At 37.8% G+C, this 14,835-nt stretch overlaps 1 protein-coding gene across 1 annotated transcript in view; it reads right to left on the reverse strand.

Moving 5' to 3' along the window:
- LOC137498890 (chymotrypsin-1-like) overlaps positions 1 to 10,684 on the reverse strand; it is a 164,101-nt gene extending 153,417 nt beyond the window's left edge. The window contains exon 1 of the mRNA XM_068226608.1: positions 10,566 to 10,684. Coding sequence (XP_068082709.1) covers positions 10,566 to 10,620 — 55 coding nt within the window. The 5' untranslated portion in view covers positions 10,621 to 10,684. The remainder of the gene's footprint in view (positions 1 to 10,565) is intronic.
- Between the last annotated feature and the right edge of the window lie 4,151 nt (positions 10,685 to 14,835).

The following is a 14,835-nucleotide window of genomic DNA, read 5'->3' on the forward strand; positions in this document are numbered from 1 at the left end:
AAAACCGTCTTCAGGGCTGTCAACAATGGGGTTCGAGCCCAATATCTCCCTAATGCAAGAACACAGCTGCGCGACACTACCTTCACGGCCAACTCGCTCGGTACAGGAAAAACAAGGAAACATTCGGAGAGAGGGAGATTAGGCGTATGTGACCACTTCTAGGGAAAGAAGACAAGGCAGAAAGATGGCAGGGACATGTCCAACAATTATTGTACCAAAGGAAAGATGTAGATGATAAGGTTCTAGAACAAGAAGACGCTGTTGATGCCGATGAAACGGGAGACCTTACTTTGAGGTCGGAATTCGCAAGAGGTTTGAGAGAACTGATGAGGAACAAGGCACTTGGAATTGATGACAATACGGTACCCTCAAAATTACTGACTGCCTTAGGAGGAAACAGAATGGCGAGGTGATTCCATTTAGTGTTTAAGATGCATGATACAGGAGGTGTCCCATCCTATTTTAGACAGAATGTTGTTATATGTACCTATTCCCAAGAGAGAAGGCGGTAACAAGTGTGAAAACTACTGCATCATTAGTTTATTGTCTCCCTGTAGCAAAATTATGACAACGTATTTTTGATAGAAGAATGGAAAGACAAGCTGAAGCTTAGTTGAGAAAATATCAGTAGGAACACGTGCAGCAATCCTGTATTACTGCTGACCTTAGAGAGTTTAATCGACGTACATAGCGTTCGTAGACCTAGAAAAAGCATTCGATAATTTTCATTGGACCAAGTGATTTGAGACTCTGGAGGTGATCCGGATCCTACCAAGAAAGAAGATTTATCTATAATCTGTGCAAAAAGAATACGAATTGAGTACTTTGAAAAAGTAGGAGCAATTAAGAATGGAGTGAGACAAGCCTGTAATTTGTACCCTTTCCTTTTCAATACTTATTTTGAACAGAAGAACATCAAAGAGGACTTTGGAAATTAAATCAAAATCCAAGAAGAGGAAATCAAATCTCTGGGATTTGCCGATGGTATTGTTATTTTATTTGAGGCTGTAGAAAATCTCGAGAAACTGCTGAATTGTATGGACGCAATCTTGGAGAAGGAGTACAAGATGAAAATAAATGAAAAAAAAAAAAACAAAAGTAATGGACTACAGTCGAACGAAGTTGGATGATTCCAAAAATATTACATTAGGAAATGAAGTCTTAAAGGAAGTAGTTGAGTATTGTTACTTGGGTAGTAGAATTAACTAATAATGGCAGAAGTAAGGAGGACATAAAATGCAGACTAACACAAATAAGGAAGGCCTATCTTTAGAAAAGAAATTTGCTCATTCGAACGTTGCTACAGGAATTAGAAAGATGTTTTTTAAATACTTTCTTCTAGAGCGTGACATTGTATGGAAATGAAACACGGACGATAACTAGCTCATAAAGAAAGAGAATTGAGGCTACTGAAATTTGATGTTACAGAAGAATAGTGAAGGTGAGATGGGTAGATCGAATCACGAATGGAGTCGAATTGGCGAAATTTAACCAAAATGGGAGATAGAACGGAAGGACACATCTTAAGACACTAGGACTTTTTCAGTTGGTTTTCTAGGGAAGTGTAGACGGTAAGAACGGCAGGGGTAGACCAAGGTATGAATATGACAAACAGATGTGCGCAGGTGTAGGATGTGGTATTTACGTAGAAATAGTAAGTGTAGCCCAGGATAGGGTGGCACGGAGTGCTGCATCAAACCAGTCTACGGACTGATGTCCAAACAACAACAACAACAACGACAACAACATAATGAGTATTCTCCATGGACGGTACTGTGGCAGGTGTGAAATTAATCTAGGTGCAACAAAGCTAGTACAGTGAGCTCACAGTCGCGATCTACATTATACTATACAAAAGAAGTCAGCACCCGGACGAAACTGTCTTTATATCTGTTTTTATACCGACTTTGCTGTGTGGGAGAGAAAGATGAATGGACTTAGGAAATGTTATTTATACATTAGAAAGTCTCGAGAATTATTGCAGGTACGAACGCTTGAGAACAGTAATTGGGAGGGGTACTTGAATGAGAAATCTTGATATATGGGGTATGCATAAACCATCCTTGGCAGCAGGGTCATGCGTGGCGAATGGAGGAAGGTACTCACATTGGGAGAATAACACTCTTCTACAAAGGGTCTACTTTTGGGATGAAAATGAGTATTTTTAGAGGAATTTACATTGCTGAATTGAAACCTGAGATCAGAATTGTGCTATCAGGGTTAGTTTTCCATAAATCGGAACATATATATCACATGTGGTATCATTTTTGCGGCAAATTTGGGTACTTTTATAGAAAGAAAATTAAATATTTGGCAATACTATTTCTGATTCTTTTTCGGACTTTGCTGTTATTGTTCAGATAGTGTGGCATGATCACCTCAAGATCACAGCGAGAATGCAACGATATCAACCAATTTAAAATGTATTTATTTGTCTTCTTCAGATATACCAATTGAGTATTTATGTGAATATTCTCTTCTTTTGTATTTCTATTAGATATGTCTGACAAAGAAAAGCGAGCCAGGATATGTTTCAAGAAAGTAACACAGAACTCCCTTGAAAGTAGAAGAGACCCTAAATAAATGCCGAAAGCCTATACAAATTTAGGATGCAATATGTCCTTGAAAGTACGTTTCATGGACTCGCACCTAGACTTCTTTCCAAAGAGTTGTAGCGATGTATCAGATGAGCATGTAGAAACATTTCATAAAGACATGGCTACTATTGAGAAATGGTATGAATGGAAATGAATCCCAACAAATATAGCCGATTATTGCTGGAGTATAATTCAGGACAAGAAAGATGCTCAATACAAAAGGAAGAAATAAGTCATGAAACTTTGTGGTGGCAAATTTCAGGTCCATATTTTCCATTTTTTCTAAACATTCCTGTGAATGACTCTTAAAAAAGAGAGAATATTATGTGAGCACTTCAACTATCACATTCTGTTACTCTCCTAACGTTCATGGACGCCGTTAATTGAATTTATGTCAGAATGTCTATGATACTAAGTTAAAATATAAATAAAAATTGTAATATAAATATCAAAAGGCCTTTTGTATTGTATTTTATTGCGTGTTATTGTAAATAAAGGATATTTGTGAATAAATTACTTCCATCCCCTGGTCTATGGAGGTTGGACAGCCGAAGTAGGGGACTACCTGTAGGAGTGAAGTACAGTGGGGACTTCGAGGACCCTAGGTAGCTGTGAAGGTTCTTTAGGAACTCCGTTAAGCGGTGGTTAAAGGGGGGTCTGCTTAAGCCGCAGCAGGTCGTTATGCTTGTTATGTTCAAAAATGGGTAAAATAAATAAATAAATAAATAAATAAAATAAATAAATAAATAAATAAATAAATAAATAAATAAATAAATAAATAAATGTGTTGCGAACGACGAAGCAACATATCGGCCGCACATAACAAAGTTCAGTTCCATATTCGCACAAATACAATTTTGAAACAAATCAAATGGAGGACCAGACTGCCCCAAACGAGCAGACACAAACACATCACTCACAAGGTGATTCAAACATTTATTACACATGAATAAAACACTGCATATTTACACATTATGTACAACAAATTCGGAGGTACACCAAAACACGTGTACTGCTGCCGGTCGCCATGTTCAGTGTCTGTGTAAAACAAAAACGCAGCAGCACATTGCCAACTGTTACAAAATGAAATGCGGCAGACGAGTACCAACACAAAAGCCGCAACATACTCCCCCCTTTGAGGGATCTCAACACTCAAAATCAAAGTCAAGTGTTCATGTTCATCACAGACAAATTAATGAAAAAGTAAACTCAGATACAACATATACAAATATACAACTATACAACATCCTTGGGCAATGGACACAATTTCACTATGGCACGGCGCAAAAGACCAGTTTTAGTCTTTACACTGACCACACGAGTAATATTGTCACAACCAGGATGGAGCTCGTGGATTATACCAGTTTTCCAAACCAGAGGAGGAAGGTTATCCTCCCTTAGAAGCACTAAATCTCCCACAGTTGGAGTCCACTTCCCTACAGAAGACCATTTACGTCTTTGTTGAAGTGATTGTATGTATTCTTTTGACCACCTCTGCCAAAAATCGTGATACAGCTGTTGCACCAAATTCCATTTAGTTAGACAGGAGTGGGAGCTGTTGGATATGTCTGGAGAGGGGATAGAGGTCAATCGTCTCCCTACTAGAAAATGTCCAGGTGTCAAATAGCATTGATCATTGGGGTCGTCAGTCATTGAACAGAGAGGTCTCGAGTTCAACACAGACTCAATTTGATACAAAAGAGTACTCAGCTCTTCAAAATTAATACATTTTCCTAGGGTCCGCTTTAAAAGTGATTTTGTGGACTTTATTCCAGCTTCCCAAAGTCCACCAAAATGAGGACTGGAGGGTGGAATAAACTTCCAATTCACATTAAAATTAGATGAATATTCCTCTATTTCAGTAGAACTATCCTTAATAAATCTTAATAACTCATTGTTGGCTCCAACAAAATTTGTGCCATTATCACTCAAGATGAGATTTGGAAATCCTCTACGCGCCGTGAATCTTCTAAATGCGGCGAGGAAGTCCTGAGTCGTTAGACTCTTCACCGTTTCAAGATGTATTGCCTTAGTGACAAGACAAACAAAGAGAGCAATGTACGCTTTAAAATTTATCTTACTCCTCGGGTTATCACCTTTTATGATGACTGGGCCACCATAATCAAGAGAAAACATTTGTGAGGGTAAAACACCTCGAGACAAGTGGTCAGCTGGATTGCTGTGGGTAGGTACGTGTCTCCAGTCTAAGACTGAAGTGAGGGATTGAATTTCAGCAACTCTATTAGCGACAAAGGTTTTCCAACAATTGGCGGGTTTCTGTAACCAACACAGAACTATCGTGCTGTCAGACCAGCAGTATGTTGAGAAAGGAATGTGCAATTTCAGCGATTCAGTTACCTTACTCATTAGGCGAGAAAGCAACAGAGCAGCACAAAGCTCTAAACGGGCAATAGATTGCTGTTTTAATGGAGCAACTCTCGATTTAGAAGTCAACAGGATCACTGATACCTCATCATTATCAGATACTGTCCTAATATACACACAAGCACCATAGGCAGCTTCTGAAGCGTCAGAAAAGCCATGGATTTCAATAACCTTATTCTTAGCAAAGGGCATTACATTTCTTTGCACTCTGAGGTCATTAAGCAAGGGGAGCTCACTGTAGATAGCATTCCAGATTTCAAGAATTTCAGATGAAGGTTCTAACACATCATCCCAATCAATTTTCAACTGCCAAAGAGACTGCAGGATAAGTTTACACTTAACTACAGCACATCCTAACAATCCAAGGGGATCAAATATGGAAGCAATGATAGTGAGAATGCTTCTCTTAGTGACTTCCTTAGGTGCTTTCTTCAAGTTTATTTGAAACTGAAACTCATCACATTTAGGATGCCACACGATACCTAATGTTTTAATAGCTTCATCCTTAGTGAGGTTACAAGGTGACAACATTTCTCTATCCTCTACAGGGACATTGGCAAGAGCTTCTGGACAATTTGACGTCCATTTTCTAAGATGAAAATGTGCACTATCAAGCACAGAAGAGATTTCTGATTGAAGCTCCTTAGCTTCTTCAACTGAACTAGTACCTGTCAGCAGGTCGTCAACATAAAAACAAGAGCTAATGATCTCTGATGCAGTGAGGTGAGATTCCTTGTGTTCATCAGCAAGTTGAACTAGACATCTCGTAGCAAGAAAAGGGGCGGAACTTGTACCGTATGTGACAGTAGTAAGACGGTAGTCCTTGATTTCTTCATCAGTAGATTCACGCCAAACAATTTTCTGAAGATTTCTGTGGTCAGGATGAATTAGCACACATCTATACATCTTAGCAATGTCAGCCGTAAGAGCAACAAAATAGGTTCTGAACCTTAAAACAATGGACAGCAAGTCAGGCTGAGTAGTAGGACCAACCATTAACATAGAATTCAATGCTATCCCATTTGATGATTCACAACTTCCGTCAAAAACAACTCTCAACTTGGTTGTAGTGCTAGAATCCTTGAGCACACAATGATGGGGCAAGTAAAAGCTTACAGAGTTAGAGGTCTCTGGAGGAGCAATTTCCATGTGACCCATTTCACTGTATTCACGCATGAAATCTACATACTTCCTTTTCAAGTCTGGAAGCTTAGAAAATTTATTTTCCATCTGTTTGAGCCTTCTAACTGCATTATGCTTAGACTCAGCCACAGGTGGCACTTCCGCACGAATAGGAAGTTTGACAACAAACCTACTAGAATCATCTCTTTGAACACTATTCACAAAGTGTTCTTCACAAGCCCTTTCTTCAGGAGTAAGAACTGATTGATGAAGTTCTTCAAGGTTCCAGAACCTTTGGAGTTTAGAGTCAATAGAATCAAGTTTTACAAGATTGGCACGACGAGCCTTGGCATTATTCTTAATGCACGATTCAGGGAAAGTGCCTGATAGCACCCAACCAAATTCGGTGTCTAATAAGGCGGGATAACCCTTCTTATGCAAAATGTTAGAAGACATAATTTCATAGTAGACATCAGCACCTAGCAAAATATCAATAGTAGAGGGCTGATTAAATGTCCTATCACTCAAAATAATATCATCAGGAATAACCCAATTGGAACAATCAATTTCCTGCGCAGGGAGTGGACTTGTGATTGTGTTCACGACTGCACAGTTCAACTTCAATGTATAATCTGATACATTTGAGAACAAAACAAGGTTACATGTGGAACTTACAGGAGACACATTCGAATTGCCTATACCAACAATAGGTAGACGACAAGACCTAGTACGGATACCAAGCTTCTTGACAAGATCAGAAGTCACAAAGGATAATTGACTCGCAGAGTCTAACAAAGCTTTAACTAGTATAATCTCTCCTGAGCTATTTTTTATTCCTACACACGCTGTGCTCAGCAAAACATTAGAACCTAGTCCTGAAACAACCTTCATGGCAGTGGGTGAAACAATTGCAGAACTTGTAGTATTCATATTATTATTGTTATTATTGGGACTTGTTTGTTCCTTGTGAACCAATAAGTTGTGGGGCCCATTACACTGGGAGCATTTGTTTTGCTTACAATGTTTAGAAACATGAGAAGCGGAAAAACAAAGATAACAAAGTTTATTTTCCCTCACAAACTTGCGACGGTGATCAATGTTTGCTTGTTTGAACTTTCTACAATCAGAAATGCTGTGATTATCAAGTTTGCAAAACCTACAATTCAAGGAAGTGCTATTGTTGGCAATGTGAAGGGCTTTTAGGTTGGATTTTAAGTCTCGTTTTTGCTCAATAACAGGTTTCTTGCATTCTGTTAGCTCTAATGTTTGACATTTTCTTTCCAAGAAATCAATCAAATTATTTAGTGTGGGAATATCAGTGGAGGCAAATTTGTTTTCCCATTCACTCCTATGGTTGGACTTGATCTTACTTAGAATCAATTCCTGTAGCAAAATTTCATGTAGTGGAACTTGACCCTCCAAATTGTCAACAGCACTAAGATTAGATTTTACTTGGTTTATCAATTTGCGATATTCAATGGGAGATCCACTAGTACAATTATGGAGATTGAGCAAACGGTTTACGTGCTGTGAAACAATCAAGCGTTTGTTATTGTACCTTTCATCAATTAAATTCCAAGCAACAGTGAAATTATCAGCACATATGGATGGGTTATCTAACAAATTCCTAGGTTCGCCTTGAAGAGACGACAATAGGTAGTGTAGTCTTTGCACATTGTCAATGCGGGTATTGTTAATAACCAAGCTTTGAAAGGTGTTCCTGAAACTCAAGTATTTTGTCAAATCTCCTTTAAAAACAGGCAATTCAATGGGAGGGAGCTTCAAGCTACAGCTAGATCGAGTAGAGTTATCAGAGACAATGGATGTGTTGCTAGGACTCCTGGGTCTTTCAAATGAACAAAGCAATTCTTGAATCCTACCAACTATTGTATCATACCTGTTTTCAAATTCATCATGCTCTCTGAAGTGAGTTTCGCTAGATTTTGAGTCTAATTCACATTCTAAATACTCCCTAACTGCACTGAATTCCTTCCAAATTTCTGGCAACCTATTCTGTTTGGAGATCAGTTCGTAGTGGTTGATATTATCTTGCTTTAAGTAATTTTCAAGGTGAGTTAATGACCTTTAAAGTAGACCACGTTTTTGAACAGCCTTTGCTTCGGATTCAAACACCATGATGAATACCGGTAGTTCAGGTAATCAATTATCGACAAGATAATAATAGAAATCAATCCTACAACTATGGTGACTATACAAACAATAAGCTCTATATTCAGTGCACTGCATTCATTTTGCATTGTTGAAATGAGTGACAGTCTTTGAATGGAAATAACGTATAATAAACCACGTACGTTCTAAAATATGCAAAATACACAAAGCGGCCCAACAAATTATTAGCACGAAATCGTATAATGCCCATGAGAAGTCAAGACAAATCTGTTATTCTATACACGGAAAGCGGTGCTGTATCATCAATCATCACTACCACTGGAAACTCCTTGGCTGTAATCACATGCCCAAAGTGACTGGAAAGTCCAAAGGATGACGTCTGCGATGTAATGTTCACTGGAGTCCAAATTCCAAGTAGCATTTAACATCTCGAACATCAGGGTATCAGATAAAGGCTGGCGTTGCTAGGGCTGTACCTTAATTAAGGCCACGGCCGCTTCCTTCCAACTCCTAGGCCTTTCCTATCCCATCGTCGCCATAAGACCTATCTGTGTCGGCGCGACGTAAAACCCCTAGCAAAAAAAAAAGTCTGGCGTAAACAGCTCACAAGAACAAATGCAATAAATAGCACGTGGTAACTTCCACAGATTGTTAACGTGCGATATCAAAGCAGTTCCAAAACAATGTAGACTTCGTTGAAATCTCAATATGACGAATTCAAACATTCATAGTAATTAGCCTTAAGCACGGCATCCTGGTGCTTTTATACAATAACTGTTCACGATGCTTTTCGCGCCAAGCTCGTTGCTATGTTCAAACGGCGATTGCAGGCAGCAATTCATGACGATAACAATTTTTAGGTGACTAGCACAATGTTCCAAGTTCACATTGATTCTCATCGCGGCCCGGAAGGACCAAACTTTTTATGTTGCGAACGACGAAACAACATATCGGCCGCACATAACAAAGTTCAGTTCCATAGGCGCACAAATACAATTTTGAAACAAATCAAATGGAGGACCAGACTGCCCCAAACGAGCAGACACAAACACATCACTCACAAGGTGATTCAAACATTTATTACACATGAATAAAACACTGCATATTTACACATTATGTACAACAAATTCGGAGGTACACCAAAACACGTGTACTGCTTCCGGTCGCCATGTTCAGTGTCTGTGTAAAACTAAAACGCAGCAGCACATTGCCAACTGTTACAAAATGAAATGCGGCAGACGAGTACCAACACAAAAGCCGCAACAAAATGTAATGTTAATTTTAATCTTATAGCATTTTTATAGTATTAACTGAAGTAATTCCACATACTGCATATGAGTTGATTATGTTTGGGAGTTCAGTAGATATTATAAGTAGAGTTTTGTATACAATATAAATTTATTGAAGTTGAGCTGTGTTTAATAGAAAAATTGTTAGTGTTAATGTTATAACACTCTATTCTAGAAAAATGTGTTCTTCGCTTGTTAATTTAACTTTTGGTTCTTGATAATAATGCATTTTAGTGTACCATTTGCCGCTGAGGTAGACACCTTATTTGAAAACAAAATGATTTTGATTTGATTTGAAATTAAATATCGAACTATTCTTAGACTATTCCTGATATATGAAAATTCAAAACAGATTTGAATTCAGCGTTAAGAGGTCTATAAGAACAACACATTATTACTTCAGAAATAGGACTTTTTTTTTAGAATAGTGAAATCGACTCGACCATGCAGGCTAAGAGAAGCTGAAGAAAACAAAAGAGATAGTGTTTGGAATCAGTTTTTGACGATTCAGTGTTGAGATGTGGAACTAAACGAGGCCGCATTACTAGTTGAAAATAGAGGATTCTGAAGGCACTTGGACAATTCACGTACTTTAATGATGAAGGCTAAAAGTTTATACGGTTGGTTACTAGTAGGGCCCAGATGTTTATGCAGTAATAGGGTAGAAGCAAACTAACTGAAGCGAGTAACAAGTAGAGTACCTACACGACGGTAATGTTATGAGGTTTGCATAATCATTAGGGGTTATAATAGGCCGAACCCTAATGTTTATGCAAACCTCTTAACATTACCGTCGTACAGGTAGACTCTACTTGTTCCTAGTGTCAGTAAGTTTGCATTCTAACCTATTATTGCATAAACATCCGGGCCCTAGTTACTAGTATCAGGTAACAATCATTTGTAATCTCTGGGTGTTGAGTCTTCAGTTCGAAAGCTCGAGGTAATATGAAGTGTTGGGATGCAGAGAAAATATGACAACCAGCCAGAACAAGCGTTTTAGACCACTGTTCTATGATCTAAATAATGAATTTGCTATACTCACAAGAGTCGCGAGCACAAACGTGCATTGCCAACAGTACCACAAGGAGTATACTCATGTTGACGGATGTATTCTGCTACTGCTAAGCACTGAACTGCTTGCTATATATCCAGTGAGCTCAGAAACCTCTCGTGACATATTCGGTTTACAACAGGTACATAGCATTCACTCTATACGTGAAGCACGACTGAAACATAAAAGAAGTTCGTGGTTTTGCAGTTATTCTGAAATTGAACAGTAAAATTATACTGTTGCTCAAATTATGTCGTGTTTAGACTCCAGTACTAAAAGTTGTTTATCACCATTTAACACAGTAAACAGAACGTTATTCCTTGTGTTGCTATTAAAATATATAGCTGACTTTAAGATACCCACTTTTTAATATTACTGCGTACTTTTTTCCATATCGTGACTTTCGTACAATCCTGAATACGATGTATGCTTTTCAAAACTGTAGTTATTATTCACATTTTTCATGATTCATTTCTTAATACTATGAACAATTTGTCCAATTCAGGATATCACACTTCGGTTTTCCCAATTGGAGAGTTTTCCACCGAACTGGTCTTTAAAACCCATAATTCACATTACTTTGAAGGAATTTCACCTAAAAGGTAACGAACGATAACAGAAGGACAGATGCACAAAACACCCGTAGTGTTTTGTTGTGTATCTAGATTCAAATAAATCACGGTAAGCCTAAATATAGAGTGTCATTTAGGGCTGAAAAATGAGCCATTTTATGGAAATACACATAATATACACTGCTATACAGTAGCTTTGTAAGTGGATATTTCTGTTCACTTCCACAACATTTATATTTTGAATTTTGAATCAAATGCAGGGTTCTATAGAGCCAAAGAGTCTCGTCGCAAGTTAACTTCGAAGGTTAGGTAAATTTTGATGAGTGACAATAAAACAGTACAAAGGAATGTTGGCACCATGTTCCGATGGAGTACCTTGGTTAGTGGTTGCAGAATGAATGATGAAAACCTTTGACAATCCAAATTTATTGTAGAAGTTTTCAAAGAAACTGAATCTTGCAAGGATATGGCCCGTCTGATTCCAGATATCAAACCGAATATTATGACGATTTGGAGAGGGTTATGGTCATGAAGTTCACACAGCCTACACCAAAAGCCACACGGAGATAGAGCTAAGCACTCTATCCCACATAGGGCTGACGTTGCATATAGACGGAGACTTTAGCTTTAACTCCTCCAAAGGCATTCACATTATTTATCTAGCTGTAATTATACGTACTCTTCACGCTCGGTAAAGAAATCTTGCAAAGTATAAATATACATGACAAGAAGCACACTGGAGAAATGAATCACTTGTACAGCTGGGCGTTGAGTAACTCGAAATTTTTATCATCCTTGTAGCAATGTCAGAAGCGAAGTAACTTCATTTAACAGGGCACGCAGCTTTCTTTCAGGAATGTTTAATCTACGTATTGAATAACTGAGCGCCGAACTGGTTATAATGGGGAATCATACGAAAATTGATGATAGCATTACAGCTTTGTAGGTCGATGTTGTCGAACAAAACTCGCTCACAAAAGCATTTGGCAAACTTCTTCCATTGACGAATAAAATATGCTGGTACTCTTAAAAACGAAATTCAACCATACGGTACGGTACGGAGTATTTCTATATGTGATTATCTGGAATTGTATACATATTTTTTTGATGGAGTGAAAAACAATCTAAAACCAGGCAGAATTTCGTTTCAGTGTTAAGATAGAGAGAAAGAGATTGATTCTGGCATTGTTGAAGAATATTCTTGTCCACTTCGTCAGATTTCCAACTCATACTTTATTTATTCGCGCAATGGACGCCGCCATGTAATGGACGCACTCCGTTTTCCCCTTTAAATTGTGGAGATATTCCCACTTACTAGACGCGTTTCACTTTTAACAAAAACTGGCTGCAGAAATATAATTGGAAGTTCAGAATTTATCACGAGAGAATCTGGATATTGATATGTAGTTATTTTGATCATTTAACGATCAAGTAAAAAATTAAATGTTAAAGTAACTGAACTAAATAAATATAAAACAAATGAAATACAGAGATATTTGATTTTATTATATCACGACGATTGTCTGGATTGCACACGGAGCTCAGTCATCATTGATCTGAATTTAGGGCTGTCGTCCAAGTGGCAGATTCCCTATCAAATGTATACATAGCTTTTTCTTCATTTTTTCAATGAACTGTGAAATTTATTGAATATTTCCCTTAAAAAATTATTCCAGTCCCTTACTCCTCGTCCTGTAAATGAATATTTGCCTCACTTTGTACTCTTAAATTATTACTTTATCTTCATGTTATGATCTCTCCTACTTTTGAAATCTCCGCTCAAGCTTATTCTTCTACGAATGTCACTGCACGCCAACTCTCCACTGACGGCTCGAGACATGCTACTTAGTCGAGCATCTCGTCTCCTTACTCCCAAGTCTTCCCAGCCCACACTTGCAACATTTTCGTAACACTATTCCCTTGCCGGAAATCAATCAAAACAAATAGTGCTGCTTTCCTTTGATTCTTTTCCAGTTCTCGTGTCAAGGAGCTCAAGTGTGGGTCCCATTCATTGGAATAATACTCTAATCCGGGCCTTATCAGAGACTTATTTGTCCCCTCCTTTACATCATTTCTTCAACCCCTACAATACTCTCATTACCATGTGAAGAGGTCTATAACCTTTCTTAATAACCGCGTTAATATGATTACCCCAATGAAGATCATTTCTTATATTTACAGCTTGGTACTTATAATGTTCCCCAACAACTCTGAAATTAAAACTGAGAGGACTTTTCATCTTGGTGAAACTCACAACTTGACTTTTCTTTCCGTTTACATACATACTATTTTCTGCTCTCCATCTCACAACATTGTCCAGGCCCCCCTGGAGTCGCCCACAATTCTGCAACTCATTTAATAGGTACTCTGTACAGTAAAACATCATCCTCAAATAGTCATATATGTGATTCCAATTATTTACTCATGTCATTATTATATAAGAAAGCATAAAGGCCCAACAGTACTGCCCTGCTGACTCCCCTCTTAATCAATACAGGATCAGGTAACACTAAGCGTCTGAGTTCTATTTTTCAGAAATGTAGCCACCCATTCAACCACTCTTATATCTAGACCAATAGTCCTCATTTTCGTCAGTTATATTCCATGATCTACCCTATCAAAAGCCGTAGGTAGTTCTATAGCGATACAGTCGACTTCAATCTATCTTCTATATATTTTTGGGATCCTGCAAGTTGAGCCTTACTGGAATCATTTGGTATCTCTTCTTCACGCAAACAGTAATTTAATAAGTATTTCTGATATGGCTCTATATCCCAACCCATAGTCTGATATATCCCCCGAAATATTATCAATCCCATATGTCGTTGTAGCTTTCAAATTTCCTATCATTTTTAAATGTATTTTATCATGGGTGAATATCAGTAATTCACCAGTATTAGTCGCCTTATTAGTCCCATTATTCTTATACCCATTCGACTACTTTTACGTACTACTGACTCAATATTTCTGCCCTCTGTAAGTCGTCACATAACTTATACACTCCCCCTGTTAGTTAATAATCACTGGAATGTCCTTCCTGGAACCTGTTTCTACCTTAAAATATCTATAGATATCCTCCCATTGCTCCCTGAAAATTCATATGGCTCCCAATTATAATTGCCATTATCTTATCCCTAGCTGTAATTTTTCGCTAGATTCAGTTTCCCAGTAAGCTCCTTCAAGCTTTCCTTATTCCCGAAGATAATCCTAACTCTATTTCTTCCTAATCTGCACCTCTTCCTTCATCTCTTCATTTCCGAGTTAAAATATACTGGGTCCTTACCACTGTTCCTTGCCACTGTTAAAGGTACATTCTATACTGTTTACCGCATGCCCTGGACCTTTCAGAAATGACCCTCGAAACTCTCCTATCTTAATCTATATGAAGAGTCCTTTTCAAAATTGCCTATCCTTAATAAACGATTTTGTAAACATCGCGGAAAATTAATAACTCTTTTCCTTTTGCTGGTAGTGGCCAACTTTTTTCAGCTTTATAGCTGGGTTAACACAAATGAATTATAATCATAATGATGAAAATCTAGGCTCGATATTGGGAAAATTATTGAAGATTTTTGGTTGGATGTAGAAAGTTTTGAAATTGTACACTAGAATGACAGAGTTTTGAAAACGACTTTATCCTTTAGATTAAAGTAATATTATAATTATGTACATCCCTGTATGCAGAAATC

The sequence above is a fragment of the Anabrus simplex genome, chromosome 3 (assembly GCF_040414725.1).
Source record: "Anabrus simplex isolate iqAnaSimp1 chromosome 3, ASM4041472v1, whole genome shotgun sequence".
Taxonomy (NCBI): Eukaryota; Metazoa; Arthropoda; class Insecta; order Orthoptera; family Tettigoniidae; genus Anabrus; species Anabrus simplex.